The sequence below is a fragment of the Somniosus microcephalus genome, unplaced genomic scaffold (genome assembly GCF_052327205.1).
Source record: "Somniosus microcephalus isolate GS21.2 unplaced genomic scaffold, FLI_Smic_1.0 unresolved_chr3, whole genome shotgun sequence".
NCBI lineage: Eukaryota > Metazoa > Chordata > Chondrichthyes > Squaliformes > Somniosidae > Somniosus > Somniosus microcephalus.
Genome location: NW_028225181.1, coordinates 50,196,436 through 50,214,885, shown reverse-complemented (window position 1 = coordinate 50,214,885; position 18,450 = coordinate 50,196,436). Strand labels below are relative to the sequence as shown.

The following is an 18,450-nucleotide window of genomic DNA, read 5'->3' as shown; positions in this document are numbered from 1 at the left end:
CCTCAGTACTGGCCCTCTGACAGTGCAGCGCTCCCTCAGTACTGCCCCTCCGACAGTGCAGCGCTCCCGCAGTACTGCACCTCCGACAGTGCAGCGCTCTCTCAGTACTGCCCCTCTGACAGTGCAGCGCGCCCTCAGTACTGCTCCCTCAGTACTGCACTTCCGACGGTGCAGCACTCCCTCAGTACTGCACCTCCGACAGTGCGGCGCTCCCTCAGTACTGCCCCTCTGACATTGCGGCGCTCCCTCAGTACTGCCCCTCCGACAGTGCGGCACTCCCTCAGTACTGCCCCTCCGACAGTGCGGCACTCCCTCAGTACTGCCCCTCCGACAGTGCAGCACTCCCTCAGTACTGCCCCTCCGACAGTGCAGCGCTCCCTCAGTACTGCACCTCCGACAGTGCAGCGCTCCCTCAGTACTGCCCCTCCGACAGTGCAGCGCTCCCTCAGTACTGCACCTCCGACAGTGCGGCGCTCCCTCAGTACTGCCCCTCCGACAGTGCGGCGCTCCCTCAGTACTGCCCCTCCGACTGTGCAGCGCTCCCTCAGTACTGCCCCTCCGACAGTGCAGCACTCCCTCAGTACTGCCCCTCCAACAGTGCAGCGCTCCCTCAGTACTGCACCTCCGACAGTGCAGCGCTCCCTCAGTACTGCCCCTCCGACAGTGCAGCGCTCCCTCAGTACTGCACCTCCGACAGTGCGGCGCTCCCTCAGTACTGCCCCTCCGACAGTGCGGCGCTCCCTCAGTACTGCCCCTCCGACTGTGCAGCGCTCCCTCAGTACTGCCCCTCCGACAGTGCAGCACTCCCTCAGTACTGCCCCTCCGACAGTGCAGCACTCCCTCAGTACTGCCCCTCCGACAGTGCAGCGCTCCCTCAGTATTGCCCCTCTCACAGTGCAGCGCTCCCTCAGTACTGCACCTCCGACAGTGCAGCGCTCCCTCAGTACTGCCCCTCCGACAGTGCAGCGCTCCCTCAGTACTGCCCCTCCGACAGTGCGGCGCTCCCTCAGTACTGCTCCCTCAGTACTGCACTTCCGACAGTGCAGCGCTCCCTCAGTACTGCCCCTCCGACAGTGCTGCGCTCCCTCAGTACTGCACCTCCGACAGTGCGGCGCTCCCTCAGTACTGCCCCTCTGACATTGCGGCGCTCCCTCAGTACTGCCCCTCCGACAGTGTGGTGCTCCTTCAGTACTGCCCGTCCGATAGAGCAGCGCTCCCTCAGTACTGCCCCTCCGACAGTGCAGCGCTCCCTCAGTACTGCCCCTCCGACAGTGCAGCGCTCCCTCAGTACTGACCCTCCGACAGTGCAGCGCTCCCTCAGTACTGCCCCTCCGACAGTGCGGCACTCCCTCAGTACTGCCCCTCCGACAGTGCGGCACTCCCTCAGTACTGCCCCTCCGACAGTGCAGCGCTCCCTCAGTACTGCCCCTCCGACAGTGCGGCACTCCCTCAGTACAGCCCCTCCGACAGTGTAGCACTCCCTCAGTACTGCCCCTCCGACAGTGCAGCACTCCCTCAGTACTGCCCCTCCGACAGTGCAGCGCTCCCTCAGTACTACCCCTCCGACAGTGCAGCGCTCCCTCAGTACTGCCCCTCTCACAGTGCAGTGCTCCCTCAGTATTGCACCTCCGACAGTGCAGCGCTCCCTCAGTACTGCCCCTCCGACAGTGCAACGCTCCCTCAGTACTGCACCTCCGACAGTGCGGCGCTCCCTCAGTACTGCCCCTCCGACAGTGCGGCGCTCCCTCAGTACTGCCCCTCCGACAGTGCAGCGCTCCCTCAGTACTGCCCCTCCGACAGTGCAGCACTCCCTCAGTACTGCCCCTCCAACAGTGCAGCGCTCCCTCAGTACTGCCCCTCTCACAGTGCAGCGCTCCCTCAGTACTGCCCCTCCAACAGTGCAGCGCTCCCTCAGTACTGCCCCTCCGACAGTGCAGCGCTCCCTCAGTACTGCCCCTCCGACAGTGCAGCACTCCCTCAGTACTGCCCCTCCGACAGTGCAGCACTCCCTCAGTACTGACCCTCAGACAGTGCAGCGCTCCCTCAGTACTGCCCCTCCGACAGTGCGGCACTCCCTCAGTACTGCCCCTCCGACAGTGCAGCACTCCCTCAGTACTGCCCCTCCGACAGTGGAGCACTCCCTCAGTACTGCCCCTCCGACAGTGCAGCGCTCCCTCAGTACTGCCCCTCCGACAGTGCTGCGCTCCCTCAGTACTGCCCCTCTGACAGTGCAGCGCTCCCTCAATACTGCACTGGGAGTGTCGGCCTAGCTTTATGTGCTCAGGTCCCCGGAGTGTAACACAACCACCAACTGAACATTGACGACAACATGGGAGATAGTTCTTATCGGGGGGGTGAACCTCCATATTCATACCGATATCCCACTATTTTGAATCATCCCCAATCTTAGATATTTCTTCGTGTACTTCCCTGTTTTTCTGAGCCAAGGTATAAAAGTCTTTTTGAGACTGACTAATTAACCTGACAGGTGTTCTGGTAGAGGTGCAATGTCAGAGCCGCGCCGAGTCACATCCTGGTGCAATTGTTCTTTAAACTCATCTTCTACAACTATAATCTACTTGCCTTTGCTTAGTAAAACCCGAGCCCCAAGCCTCACAGGTCGGACTGGGGTAAAGCAAACAGTTCATAGAGTCATAGAGTTATACAGCACAGAAAGAGGCCCTTCGGCCCATCATGTCGGTGCCGGCCATCAGGCTCTGTCTATTCTAATCCCATTTTCCAGCACTTGGTCCATAGCCTTGTATGCTATGGCATTTCAAGTGCTCATCCAAATGCTTCTTGAATGTTGTGAGGGTTCCTGCCTCTACCACCCTTTCAGGCAGTGAGTTCCAGATTCCACCCACCCTCTGGGTGAAAAAGTTTTTCCTCAAATCCCCTCTCAACCTCCTGCCCCTTACCTTGAAACTATGCCCCCTGGTTATTGACCCCTCTGTTAAGTCTGTGTGTTATATTGAGAATTACTACACAGACCACAAGAATAACTTTAACAGGTCTTTACTAGTCGAAGGTCAGGGCGGAACTGCCCAATAAATCATTACACAGCACTTATATACCGGTGTGGTCACCACCGGTATTACAGTATACAGCAGCCAAGATAAAGTAGTGCAACTCTTAAAATAGTTCTCTTGAAGGTGGAACGGTTACATACACCACAATCCTCCCTTTTTAGCTTAACAGTATATATTCCCCATTAAACATAACATAATAACATATATACACAACTTCATGTAAAAACAGTTCACAGATTCAGTCTCTGAGGAGGCCTCCTGACTCGGTCCGGATAACGCCTCGGTGGTGTAGTAGTTTTCGGTGGTGTAGTAGGTTCTTCTGGCAAGGTCGATTTTGCTTGAATGCCAGTGTCGGGTTCATCTGGTTCCAGTATCACCGGATCGGAGGTAGATACTATGGGTATCTCTGCTTCATCATTAGGCGTATAGAGTTGTGGTGTAGGTTGTCCCTTTTCGGATTACTCTATGATCTGGTCAGCATGGCGCCTTATTATGCTTTCACCAATGTCCACGGTATACATCAGCGGTCCTAGTCGTGTGCAAATAGTTCCAGGCTGCCATTTCTCGGTACGGTAGTCTCGGGCCAAAACTTGTTGACTTATCTGGAAGGTTCTAGTTGGCCTTTCATTCATGCCTTGAAATTGCCGGTTCTCTACGTCCCTTCTGATGTTTGGCTTGATCAAATCCAGCCGGCATCTTAGTCTTCTATTGAAAAACATCATGGCGGGAGTTTGGTTTGTAACCACATGTGTTGCATTCCTGTACGCCAACAAGAAGTTATCTACCTTATGTTGTAGATTTATGTCTTCATTAGCCATGGCCTTTATGGCCTTCTTGAAGGTCTGGACAAATCTTTCAGCCAATCCATTGGTGGTGGGATGGTATGGGGCGGACGTGTAGTGCTTAACCCCATTGTTTTTTAAGAACTTCCTGAATTCTTCGGACACAAATTGCGGTCCATTATCAGAACAGATCTGTTCTGGCAGCCCATTCCTGGCAAATATGGTCCTTAATACTGTGATGGTTTGTTCCGTGGTGGTGGAGGACATCTTTATTACCTCCGGCCACTTGGAGTGTGCATCCACCGCGATTAAGAACATTGAGTCCATAAATGGACCAGCAAAGTCGATATGTACCCTTTGCCATGGAGATGAGGGCCACTCCCATGGATGTAGAGGGGCTTGTGGTGGGGCGTTTTGGACCTTCTGGCATCCTAGGCAGCTCTTGGTCATTTCTTCGATGTCTCCATCGATACCTGGCCACCACACAAACGCTCTGGCTAGGTTCTTCATTTTCACTCCACCCAGATGCCCCTCGTGAAGCTCCTTTAGCACTGTATACTGGAGTTTGGGTGGAATCACCACTCTGGATCCACACATCAAGGTTCCTCGGCACACTGACAGCTGTTCTCTTCTTTGCGAGAATGCTGGCAACAGTGGTTCGCCATGTGCTGGCCATCCCTTCACCGTTAAATCGTAGACTCGTGAGAGAGTCGGGTCATTTCTCGTTTCCTTTTCAATGGTAGAATTTGTTACTGGTAGACATTCCACTATGGTTGAGTGGAACATCTCCACTGGGTCTACTGTAGGCATCTCTTCTACCGTTGGCAACGGTAGGCGCGATAAACCGTCAGCATTCCCATGCTGTTTTGATCCTTTGTATTCTATGTCATATTGGTGTGCCCCTAGGAAAAGGGACCACCTCTGTAGCCTTTGCGCTGTCATAATGGGAACGCCCTTTTTAGGGTTGAATATGGATACCAACGGCTGGTGGTCTGTCAGCAGTGTAAACTTCTGGCCCTGCAGGTAATGATTAAACTTCTTTACTCCCCACACCAGGCTGAGAGCCTCCCTATCTATCTGAGCATAGTTGTGCTCAGCGGAGGTCAATGATCTGGATGCAATGCGACTGGCCTTTCCAAGCCATTTGGCAACTTGTGTGAGAGTACTGCTCCAATACCATAAGGAGAAGCATCACAAGCTAAACGAATAGGTAGCGTTGGGTTGAAATGAGCCAACACTTCCTCTGAGGTGATCAATGCCTTGCTTTTGCGAAAGGCCTTCTTACAGTCCTCGCTCCACTTCCATGGTACTTCTTTCTGCAAAAGAGCATTCAGCGGGTGCAGCACCGTGGATAGATTTGGCAGAAACTTATGGTAATAGTTAATCAACCCTAGGAACGACCTCAACTGGGATACATTTTCCGGAGCGGGAGCCTTCACAACAGCTTCAATCTTGTCAGGTGGCTTGTGCAGCCCCTCCTGGTCAATGACATGACCACAGTACGAGATCCGTTTCTGAAAGAACTCACATTTCTGGCGATTAACTCGAAGTCCATATTCCTTCAATCTGGTGAGCACCAGTTTCAAATTTGTAAGGTGTTCCTCATCGTCATCTCCTGTAATCAGGATATCGTCCAAGTAACATTGAGTGTTTGGAATTCCCTGTAATACCTGCTCCATGGCCCTCTGCCAAATTGCTGGAGCCGAAGCCACTCCAATAACCAGTCTATTATATCGATACAAGCCTCTGTGCGTGTTGATTGTGAGATACTGGCGCGACTCTTCCTCAACTTCCATCTGTAAGTACGCTTGCGCCAGGTCTATCTTGGTGAAGTGTTTCCCGCCAGACAATGAAGCAAAGATATCCTCAATCCGTGGAAGCGGATATTGCACCGTGTGAAGCACCGGATTAACTGTGATCTTGAAGTCTCCACAGATGCGGACCTTCCCCGGTTCCCCTGGCTTGTTACTCGATGAACGCTTCATGACAGGAACAATGGGCGTGGCCCACTCACTCCAGTTCACCTTAGACAATACTCCTGAACGTTCTAGCCCTTCCAGCTCAGCTTCCACAGCAGGTCGTATCGCATAAGGTACCGGTCTGGCTTTGAAAAATTTTGGGTTTGCATGTTCTGCAATCTTGATTATTGCCTTAATTCCTCTCAGTGTTCCCAGTCCCTGTTGGAACACCTCTTTAGCCTCATCCAATATTCTGGACAATCGTTCAGGTTTGACATCTTTTTTTCCGGAATCTACCATTATTGCTTTGAGGGAGTGCCAGTCCATATTTATTTTCCTGATCCACTCCCGTCCCAGAAGTGGTGGACCTCCCTCAGGTAGTACATATAAGTCCATTCCTTGGTGTTCTTTGCCCTTGTGTATCACCTTGACTTTTATCTTTCCGATGGGGTATACTCATTGCCCCGTGTATGTCTGCAATACTATCTCCGTATCCCGTAGGGGAATATGTTTGAATAACCTTTTGTAATCTTGCTTATTCATGACCGTCAACGCTAAGCCGGTGTCCAATTCCATCTTCGCTTGGACTCCTGCTATCTGCAGTGTGGCCCAGATAGTTTGTTGGTCAGCTTCCTTACTCACATTGTGAATTCTCAGACTACCCAGTTCCTTGCTGTTGGAGTCTGAATCCGAATTCTGTTCATCCGAACTCTTCTCAGCCACCTTATGTACCTTTCTGCACTTTTCCTGCGGTGACTTTTTGTTGCTGGTCTTCTTTCCTGACCGGCATACTTTAGCTATGTGACCAAGCTTGCCACATTTTCTACATTCCTGGTTTTTAAACCAGCATTGGTTCTGATCGTGTGTTGTCTTTCCACAACGATAACATTTCATTGTACCCAAAGCCATTTGATCTACGCTGAGTACTGCTGCCTTCAGCTGCATTTCCGCAGTGCCTCTCGCTGCGGCTTCGTGCGATGCTGCAATAGTGACAGCCTTATCAAGTGTAAGATCATTCTCTTCAAGCAGCCGCTTTTGTGTTCCTTCTTTCAACAATCCACACACGAATTTGACTCTCAGTGCCTCTGTCAGTCTTTCCCCAAACTGACAGTATTTCGCTAGCTTACGCAGTACAATTAAATACTCCGCGTTGCTTTCCTCTTTCAGTTGCGTTCTTGCATAAAATTTAAATCGTTCCGCTAACATCAGCGGTGTGGGGTTCAAATGATTTCTCAGGACAGCAACAATATTAGCGAAAGCCTGATCCGCCGGTTTAGCTGGTGATAGAAGATGCTTCAATAGCCCGTATGTCTTCGCACCCATTGAGTTTAGTAAGGTTAGTGCTTTATCTTCATCGGATATTTTATTTGCCTTACAATAAATCTCTGTGCGTTCTACATACGTGGCCCAATCTTCAACATCGGGATCGAAATCGTTGATGTTACCACGCTTAGGCATCCTCGCAATCTTCTTGAGAAACAAAAAGAAATTTTTCTTTAATTTTTTTTTTTAAATGGCGGTTTCCCGCGCTTGTCTTCTTCCCCCGCCTATGAAAATGGCGGCTTCCCGCGTTTGCCTTTCTCCCCCGCTGGCTGTAATGGCGATTGCCGTATTGCTGCGTTCGGCCTCCCCAGCGGTTCTCAAATCGTACCTCCCAGCCCCTCTTGCAGTCCGGTCCTTTCCCCCCGGCTGCGGCTGAGTTCTCCGCGTTTTTTTTTTATTTTATCCCGCGCCTCACGGCCTCGGTAGCTGCCCGGCCTTTTCCCCGGTCGCGGTCGAGCTCTCTCTCGACGCTGTTGCGTCTCCCAGCCCGCTTGCAGCCCGGTCTTTTACACCGGCTGCGTTTGCATTCACCGCGGCTCCCGTGCCTTACGCTGCCCCAGTCTCAGCGCCTCTGGCCCCGACTTCTGTCCGGCTCTTTTCCCCGGCCGTGGTCGAGTTCTCCGCCCTTATATCCTCCGTTTTTCCCTCCCCTACTTCACAGCCAACGTGGCCGACTTGTTGCTCGTCGCTGATCGGCTTACCCACCACCGTGATAGAAGGGATGATCACTGCCTGTTGCTGATGGAAGGCTTCGTGTCAGGATTCTTTCTTTGCTCTTCAAACCCGCGTCTTTTCTCAGCAGGATGATGAGGGCGGATGCCTCCTCTCAACGCCCGTTAAACTGCCTTGGATGTATCTCTGCCGCAGGGTAAGATCGTACTCGTCGCCACTGTTAAGTCTGTGTGTTATAGTGAGAATTACTACACAGACCACAAGAGTAAACTTTAACAGGTCTTTACTAGTCGAAGGTCAGGGCTGAACTGCCCAATAAATCATTACACAGCACTTATATACCGGTGTGGTCACCACCGGTATTACAGTATACAGCAGCCAAGATAAAGTAGTGCAACCCTTAAAATAGTTCTCTTAAAGGTGGAGCGGTTACATACACCACACCCTCTACTAAGGGGAAACGTTGCTTTCTATCTACCCTATCTATGCCCCTCATAATTTTGTACACCTCAATCAGGTCCCCCCTCAGCCTTCTCTGCTCTAAGGAAACAGCCCCAGCCTGTCCAGTCTCTCTTCATAGCTGAAGCGTTCCAGCCCAGCTAACATCCTGGTGAATCTCCTCTGCACCCTCTCCAATGCAAGCACATCCTTCCTATAGTGTGGCGACCAGAACTGCACACAGTATTCCAGCTGCGGCCTAACTAGCGTTTTGTACAGCTCCATCATAACCTCCCTGCTCTTATATTCTATGACTCGGCTAATGAAGGCAAGTATCCCATATGCCTTTTTAACCACCTTATCTACCTGTTCTGCTGCCTTCAGGGATCTATGTACATGCACTCCAAGGTCCCTCTGATCCTCTGTCCTTCCTAGGGTCCGACCATTCATTGTGTATTCCCTTGACTTGTTAGTCCTCCCACTGCAATGGGACCAGTCAGGTTGTTGCTGTACTGGTATTCCCGGTGTATGATGCTGATGCAATACGCACCCTTCCATCGGTACACAGATCGTACGGGGAAAAGCCGATCTGCAATCACTGTGAGGGTGCAGTTCCATCAAACCCGCACACAGGGACTGCGTGTTCTAACAACATTATTATCTGAACGGCAATAGATTGGGAGAAGGGGAAGTGCAACGAGACCTGGGTGTCCTTGTGCACCAGTCGCTGAAGGTAAGCATGCAGGTGCAGCAGGCGGTTAAGAAGGCAAATGGTATGTTGGCCTTCGTAGCGAGAGGATTCGAGTACAGGAACAAGGGTGTCTTGCTGCAGTTGTACAGGGCCTTGGTGAGACCACACCTTGAGTATTGTGTGCAGTTTTGGTCGCCTTATCTGAGGAAGGACGTTCTTGCCATGGAGGGAGTGCAGCGAAGATTCACCAGACTAATACCTGGGATGGCAGGAACGACGTATGAGGAGAGATTGGGTCGATTGGGCTTATACTCGCTGGAATTTAGAAGATTGAGAGGGGATCTCATTGAAACTTATAAAATTCTGACAGGACTGGACAGACTGGATGCAGGAAGGATGTTTATGATGGCCGGGGAGTCCAGAACCAGGGGTCACAGTCTAAAGATAAGGGGTAAGCCATTTAGGACTGAGATGAGGAGGAATCTCTTCACCCAGAGAGTGGTGAACCTGTGGAATTCTCTGCCACAGAAGGCAGTTGAGGCCAATTCATTAAATATATTCAAGAAGGAGTTAGATATATTTCTTAAGGCTAAAGGGATCAAGGGATATGGGGAGAAAGCAGGGACAGGGTACTGAATTTGGATGATCAGCGATGATCTCATTGAATGGCGGAGCAGGCTCGAGGGGCCGAATGGCCTACTCCTGCTCCTATCTTCTGTGTTTCTCTGTAACATAAGAATGTTGTCATTGTCTCTCAATGTCTCTTAATCTCTCCTGCCTTCTATCCTATCTCTGACCTTCCCTTTTGTTCTTTCATCCCATTCCCTCTTTTCCCAGCCCCTAAACTTGCTTTCAAATCTATCCCTTTTCCTGCTTTTTGCTTCCAGTCCTGACGAAGGGTCTTCGACCTGAAACGTTAACTCTGTTTCTCTCTCCACGGATGCTGCCCTGGCCGGCTGAGTTTTTCCAGCGTTTTCTGTTGTTATTTAAGAACATTAGGAGCAGGAGTCGGCCATTCGGCCCCTCGAGCCTGCTCCGCCATTCAATCAGATCATGGCTGATCATCGACCTCAACTCCACTTCCCTGCATGATCTCCACATCCCTCGATTCCCCTACAGTCCAACAATCTATCGATCTCAGCCTTGAATATACTCAAAGACTCCGCCTCCACAGCCCTTTGGGGTAGAGAATTCCAAAGATTCACAACCCTCTGAGTGAAGAAATTCCTCCTCATCTCGGTCCCAAATGGCCGACCCCTTATCCTGAGACTGTGACCCCTGGTTCTAGACACTCCAGCCAGGGGGAAACAATCTCTCAGCATCTACCCTGTCAATCCCCTTCAGAATCTTGTATGTTTCAATGAGATCACCTCTCATTCTTCTGAACTCCAGCGAGTATCGGCCCAATCCACACAATCTCTCATCATAGGACAGCCCTCTCATCGCAGGAATCAATCTAGTGAACCTTCGTTGCACCGCCTCCAAGGCAAGTATATCCTTCCTTAGATAAGGAGACCAAAAACTGTGCCCAGTACTCCAGGTGTGGCCTCACCAACGCCCTGTACAATTGGAAATAACAACAGAAAATGTTGGAAAAACTCAGCAGGCCAGGCAACATCCGTGGAGAGAGAAACAGAGTTAACGTTTCGGGTCGAAACCCTTTCGTCAGGACTGAGAAAAAAAAGCAGGAAATGAAACAGATTAAAAAGGCCAGTTTGGGGGCCGGGAAATGGGGGAGGGGATGAAAGAACAAAGGGGAAGGTCAGTGAGAGGTGAAGAGGTATTCAAGGCGAGACGAGATGGTAATAGGACAGGTAAAGAGACAAAGGATGGCTCGAGATGAAGTGTGAAACGCGCTGGCAGAGTGAGAGACAGCTGCCATGTGGGAGAGAGCGAAAAGGAAAAGGGACAAACCAAAAGTGTGGATAAAAAATATATAAAAGTATAATAGGGGCCGAGGTTATGATCTGAAATTGTTGAACTCGATGTTGAGTCCGGAAGGCTGTAAAGTGCCTAATCGAAAGATGAGGTGCTGTTCCTCGAGCTTACACTGAGCTTCCGTGGAACAATACAAGAGGCCGAGGGTGGTGAGGTCCGAGTGGGAGTGAAGCGGAGAATTAAAATGACAGGCGACCGGAAGCTCGGGGCCACCCTTACGGAGTGAACATAGAAACACAGAAGATAGGAGCAGGAGTAGGCCATTCGGCCCCTCGAGCCTGCTCCGCCATTCAATGCGATCATGGCTGATCATCCAAATTCAGTACCCTGTCCCTGCCTTCTCCCCATACCCCTTGATCCCTTTAGCCTTAAGAAATATATCCAACTCCTTCTTGAATACAGGAAACTCTTTTTTATCCGGCACCGACAGGACCGACGTGGTGCCGGTTTATCAAAAAGTCCGGATTACAGAGAGGTATAGTTAAAAGGTACTTGAGCCCCGTACACTGCCACAGATCCAGGCGTCCCTGTTGCTTAACAACAGGTGCAGGAACCCCGGCCACAAGACCCAGGCATCCCTGTTGCTTAGCAACAGGTGCAGGAACCCCGGTTACACAGCCACAGATCCAGGAACGGCCACTAATATGAAGTAAAACTTACCTGAACCTACTCCTGAATTTTGCCGGTTAACAGAGATTTCTGGTTATTTAGGTGCAAGTAAATCGAGAGTTTCCTGTATATTTAATGTATTGGCCTCTACTGTCTTGTGTGGTAGAGAATTCCACAGGTTCACCACTCTCTGGGTGAAGAAATTCCTCCTCATCTCAGTCCTAAATGGCTTACCCCTTATCCTTAGACTGTGACCCCTGGTTCTGGACTCCCCCGCCATTGGGAACGTCCTTCCTGCATCTAGTCTGTCCAGTCCAGTTAGAATTTTATAAGTTTCAATGAAATCCCCTCTCATTCTTCTAAACTCCAGTGAGTACAAGCCCAATCGACACAATCTCTCCTCATACGTCATTCCTGCCATCCCAGGTATCAGCCTGGTGAATCTTCGCTGAACTCCTTCCATGGCAAGAACGTCCTTCCTCAGATAAGGTGACCAAAACTGCACACAATACTCAAGGTGTGGTCTCACCAAGGCCCTGTACAACTGCAGCAAGACATCCTTGCTCCTGTACTCAAACTCTCTCGCTACGAAGGCCAACATACCATTTGTCTTCTTAACCGCCTGCTGCACCTGCATGCTTACCTTCAGCGACTGGTGCACAAGGACACCCAGGTCTCGTTGCACGTCCCCTCCTCCCAATCTATTGCCATTCAGATAGTAATCTGTCTTCCTGTTTTTGCCACCAAAGTGGATAACCTCACATTTATCCATGTAATATTGCATCTACCATGCGTCTGCCCAATCACCCAACCTGTCCAAATCATCCTGGAGTTTCTCGGCATCCTCCTCACAGCACACACACCCACCCAGCTTTGTGTCGTCTGCAAATTTGGAGATATTACATCTAGTTCCCTTGTCTAGATCATTAATATATATTGTGAATAGCTGGGGTCCAAGAACCGATCCCTGCGGTACCCCACTAGTCACTGCCTGCCACTCGGAAAAAGACCCATTTATTCCAACTCTTTGCTTTTTGTCTGCCAACCAGTTCTCTATCCAAGTCAATACCTTGCTCCCAATCCCACGTGCCTTAACTTTACACGCTAATCTTTTATGCGGGTCCTTGTCGAATGCCTTCTGAAAGTCCAAATACACCACATCCACTGGTTCTCCCTTATCTATTCTACCAGTTACATCCTCAAAAAATTCCAGTAGATTAGTCAAGCACGATTTACCTTTTGTAAATCCATGTTGACTTTGTCCGATCCTGTCACTGTTTTCCAAGTGCTCTGCGCTTACATCCTTTATAATGGACTCTAGCATTTTCCCCACTACCGATGTCAGGCTTACCGGTCTGTAATTCCCCGTTTTCTCTCTACCACCTTTTTTGAATAGTGCGGTAACATTAGCTACCCTCCAATCCATGGGTACTGTTCCAGATTCCATCGAATGTTGGAAGATGATCAGCAATGCATCTACTATTTTTAGGGCCACTTCCTTAAGTACCCTAGGATGTAGATTATCAGGCCCTGGGGATTTATCGGCCTTCAATCCCATCAATTTCCCTAACACCATTTCCCTACAAATACTGATTTCTATCAGTTCCTGCCTTTCATTAGATCCTATGTTCCCCGACATCTCTGGGAGGTTATTTGTGTCGTCCTTTGTGAAGACAGAACCAAAGTATGTATTTAATTGGTCTGCCATTTCTTTGTTCCCCATTATAAATTCCCCTGATTCTGACTGCAAGGGACCTACGCTTGACTTCACCAATCTTTTTCTCTTCACATATCTATAAAAGCTTTTGCAGTCAGTTTTTATGTTCCCAGCAAGCTTACTCTCATATTCTATTTTCCCTTTCTTAATTAATCCCTTTGTCCTCCTTTGTTGAATCCTAAACTGCTCCCAATCCTCAGGTTTACTGCTTTTTCTGGCCAATTTATATGTCCTCTCCTTGGATCTTGTGCTATCCCTAATTTCCCTTGTTAGCCAAGGTTGAGTCACCTTTTTTGTTTTATTCTTATGCCAAACTGGGATGAACAAATTCTGTAGTTCATCCATGCGGTCTTTGAATGTTTGCCATTTCCTATCCACCGTCAACCCTTTGAGTGACATTCCCCAATCAATCCTACCCAACTCGTGCCTCAGACCATCCTAGTTTCCGTTATTTAAATTCAGGACCCCAGTCTCTGAGTCAACTGCTTCATTCTCCATCTTCATGAAGAATTCTATCATATTATGATATTCCCCCTCCTCCAGCAGGGGGCTCCACTGTGTGGGGGTCGGGGGGGTGAGAGGTGATATTCCCCCTCCTCCAGCAGGGGGCTCCACTGTGTGGGGTGAGGGGGGGAGAAGTGATATTCCCCCTCCTCCAGCAGGGGGCTCCACTGTGTGGGGGTGGGGGAGTGAGAGGTGATATTCCCCCTCCTCCAGCAGGGGGCTCCACTGTGTGGGGGTGGGGGGGGGTGGTGAGAGGTGATATTCCCCCTCCTCCAGCAGGGGGCTCCACTGTGTGGGGGTGAGGGGGGTGAGAGGTGATATTCCCCCCTCCTCCAGCAGGGGGCTCCACTGTGTGGGGGTGAGAGGTGATATTCCCCCCTCCTCCAGCAGGGGGCTCCACTGTGTGGGGGTGAGAGGTGATATTCCCCGCTCCTTGAACAGGGGGCTCCACTGTGTGGGGGTGAGAGGTGAGGGGTGAGAGGTGATATTCCACCCTCCTCCAGCAGGGGGCTCCACTGTGTGGGGGTGGGAGGTGAGGGGGGAGAGGTGATATTCCGCCCTCCTCCAGCAGGGGGCTCCACTGTGTGGGGGGTGAGAGGTGATATTCCCCCTCCTCCAGCAGGGGGCTCCACTGTGTGGGGGTGAGAGGTGAGGGGTGAGAGGTGATATTCCCCCTCCTCCGGCAGGGGGCTCCACTGTGTGGGGGTGGGAGGTGAGGGGTGAGAGGTGATATTCCGCCCTCCTCCAGCAGGGGGCTCCACTGTGTGGGGGTGGGGGGGTGAGAGGTGATATTCCCCCTCCTCCAGCAGGGGGCTCCACTGTGTGGGGGTGGGGGTGGGGGAGTGAGAGGTGATATTCCCCCTCCTCCAGCAGGGGGCTCCACTGTGTGGGGGTGGGATGAGAGGTGATATTCCCCCTCCTCCAGCAGGGGGCTCCACTGTGTGGGGGTGGGGGGGGGTGGTGAGAGGTGATATTCCCCCTCCTCCAGCAGGGGGCTCCACTGTGTGGGGGTGAGGGGGGTGAGAGGTGATATTCCCCCCTCCTCCAGCAGGGGGCTCCACTGTGTGGGGGTGGGAGGTGAGGGGTGAGAGGTGATATTCCACCCTCCTCCAGCAGGGGGCTCCACTGTGTGGGGGTTGTGGGGGTGAGGGGGTCTTCTTCTTCTTATCGTGTCCACAGACAGTCTATACATAGCACAGCCAGAACTGGACACATCTTTGCGCCTTGTTGTTGAATTCGGCAAGGTCTGCAACAGTGCAGGGTTCCTCTAATGATGGGCATTGCAGGAGATGTTGCATAGTCTGTGCCTCAGTTCCACATTCACAAGTTGTCGGGCTGGTTGAATATCCCCATTTGCTTAGTGACACCTTTGAGCAACCTACACCGGTCCTAAGTCTGTTAAGGCACTTCCAGGTTGCCCAGTTGCAATTAGCTCCTGGGGGAAGGCTTTCATCAAGTAAAATTTCCATCGCTGGGGGTTGTTCAAGACTGGCGAGCCGGTCTTTCCACAAGGCGATGCGGGCTTCAGATGAGGTTGATTGTAATGGAACAACACTGTTCATGAAGCTCTTCCTTGACTTTAGGCGGCTGGGTGTAGGTGTATGACAATGCAGAGGGTGTCTCTCATCACCAACAACGATGAGTCAGCCTACAGGGAGGAGGTCCAGCATCTCGTGAAGTGGTGCGCCGATAACAACCTGGCCCTCAACATCAAGAAAACCAAAGAAATCATTGTGGACTTCAGGAAGTCCAAAGGCGGAAGTCACACCCCCATCCACATCAATGGGGCTGTGGTGGAAAGGGTGGACAGCTTTAAGTTCCTCGGAGTCTACATCACGGAAGACCTCTCCTGGTCCCTCAATACCTCCTCTCTGGTGAAGGCGGCCCAACAGCGCCTATATTTCCTAAGGAGGCTGAAGGGATGTAACCTGTCACCCCTGATCCTCTCTAACTTTTACCGCTGCACTATAGAGAACATCCTGACAAACTGTATCACAGTATGGTATGGCAGCTGTAGCTCCTATGACCGGAAAGCCCTGCAGCGGGTAGTCAAAACTGCCCAACGCATTACCGGCACCCGGCTACCGACCATAGAGCACATATACCAGAAACGCTGTTTATGGAGGTCACGGACCATCATCAAAGATCACAGTCTGTTTGCCCTCCTGCCATCTGGGAGACGCTACAGAAGCATTCGCACCCGTACGACCAGATTTAGGAACAGCTTCTTTCCCAGGGCTGTCATCCTACTGAACTCCACAAATAAACTCTAAAGCCTGCACATCTGCCAATGCACTTTATTAGGGTTATGTTTATGTTAATGTATTACAAGCCAAATGTATGTTGAATGTTTAAATGTCTCAATCTAAATGTACACTCTCGGGAGCCGCAAGCCTACATTTCGTTGTACTGCACATGTGCACTAACAATGACAATAAAGTTGATTGATTGATTGATTAATTGATCTGATGCTTGACGGAGTCATTCTTTCTTGCTGGCTACCGTTCTTCTTATATCAGGGGGAGCGATACCCGCCAGGATATATAGGCTGTTGGTGTTTGTTGGTTTTAAGCAACCTGTGATAAATCGGCAGCTTGCATTCAGAACGGCATCCATCTTCTTGGCATGAGTAGAACTTTCCCATGCAGGTGATATTCCGCCCTCCTCCGGCAGGGGGCTCCACTGTGTGGGGGTGAGAGGTGAGGGGTGAGAGGTGATATTCCCCCTCCTCCAGCAGGGGGCTCCACTGTGTGGGGGTGAGAGGTGAGGGGTGAGAGGTGATATTCTCCCTTCTCCAGCAGGGGGCTCCACTGTGTGGGGGTGAGAGGTGAGGGGTGAGAGGTGATATTCCCCCTCCTCCAGCAGGGGGCTCCACTGTGTGGGGGTGAGAGGTGAGGGGTGAGAGGTGATATTCCCCCTCCTCCAGCAGGGGGCTCCACTGTGTGGGGGTGAGAGGATGAGCAACCCCCAATGCTATCACTACGACGCCCTGAAATGCCAAGAGAGGACCATAAAGAAGAATACCCTCAGTCAACTAGTCCTGGGACTCAGTGAAGTAACTACTAACACTACTAACAAGAACCAGCCCCAGGACAGTGACAGCGTAACACAAAGAATTCGACCCAACACAATCGTCGCTAAGCAAAAGGAAAAATATCTGTCATATTTGGCAGAAACAACAAAAACCCAAAGCAAACTCAATTGCTACTTGGCCCTAAACAGACAATACAACATGGCTGATTACCTGACCATGGTAAAGGATAGCAAACTGAGAAAAACCTTGACAATGTACAGACTTAGTGAACATAGGCTGGCGATCGAAAAAGGTAGACACAGGCAGACCCGGCTACCAAGAGAGGACAGGATATGCTCTCACTGCAGTCAGGCAGTGGTGGAGACAGAGATGCACTTCCTCACAGCTTGTAGAAAATATCAGGGCATAAGGGAGAATTTCTACCCAAAATTCACAAAAATATGCCCAGAATTCAGAAATTTGAATGACGACCAAAAACTCCCATACCTACTAGGGAAGAGAGAAATTGTGTCACACTAGCGGCACACTATGTTACAGCTTGCCATAAACAGAGGGACAACCACTAAATATAAGAAAAGAGTATATATAAATTATATGAATGTATATTTATACACTCAGGGATATATCTGTTTATACACTGTATGGATAGATCTGTATTTTTGTGTACAACCATGAATGTTTTTCGATGCTTTGGCAACATAAGATGTACCTTGTCATCATGCCAATAAAGCGATTTGAATTGAATTGAATTGAATTGAGAGGTGAGGGGTGAGAGGTGATATTCCCTCTCCTCCAGCAGGGGGCTCTGCTGAAAAGGCTGGAAACAGAAAACGTAAAGAGCGCCATGACGTCAACACGCAACGCGTCCCCCCACCGCCCAGCGGGACGTGCTGACGTCACGCACGCACGACCCACCAAACGTCCAAAGGGGAATTATTTTTCTTTTTCGATAATTTTTCCTCCGGCGGTTCGCTGTGGGGTATAAAAAGCCGAGCGACTTACTTTCAGCAGGCCGAGGGGAAAAGAGAGAGAAAATAGAAATAAACGAAAGATCACGGGAGGTCAGGGGGCGGGGCCAGGCCGGGGACGTGCTGACGTCAGACGCCAGGGAGGGGGGGCGAGGCTTCGTCAGAACCGTCAACAAACCGCCAACTTTTAACACTTGAATTTCTCTCTCGGTGTTTTTCTCCTTTTTCCTCAGGCGAAGAAATTGCCATTCACTCGACAACCAACCCCGGAGGCGAAAATTTATTCTCCAACGGTGGAGGCCCGGGTAAAATCAGTTGACGTTTGGCAACGCGCTGACGTCGGGCTCTGATTCGGAGGAGGAGCTTCGGGCAACGTGCTGACGTCAGGTTTTAATTCGTGCCGAGCAGCGTCCGGCAACGTGGTGACGTCAGGCTCGGTGTGGGAGCTGGAGCGTCCGGCAACGTGGTGACGTCACCCTTAGGACGGGACTGAGGAACGTGGTGACGTCCAACAGCGCGGTGACGCAGGACGCCATGTTGTCCCCCCCTCTGGAGCGTCAGTGCGGCCTTCCGGCAACGACAGCCTGAAGATTCGGCTCAAAATGTAAGAGAAACAGAGAGAGAGAGAGAGAGAGGAGAGAGAGAGAGACACAGAAAGAGAGAGAGAGAGACAGAAAGAGAGAGAGAGAGAGACAGAGAGAGAGACAGAGAGAGAGACACACAGACAGACAGAGAGAGAGACAGAGAGAGAGAGAGAGAGACAGACAGAGAGAGAGAGAGAGAGAGA

The 18,450-nt window shown here is 51.0% G+C and overlaps 1 protein-coding gene across 1 annotated transcript in view; it reads left to right on the top strand.

The window, feature by feature from the left end:
* Positions 1-8,733: 8,733 nt before the first annotated feature.
* LOC147091423 (uncharacterized) overlaps positions 8,734-18,450 on the top strand; it is a gene marked incomplete at its 3' end in the record, with an annotated part of 21,469 nt that continues 11,752 nt past the window's right edge. The window contains 2 exon segments of the mRNA XM_085976594.1: positions 8,734-8,773; positions 17,897-17,968. Of these exon segments, the coding sequence (XP_085832720.1) occupies positions 8,734-8,773; positions 17,897-17,968 (112 nt within the window).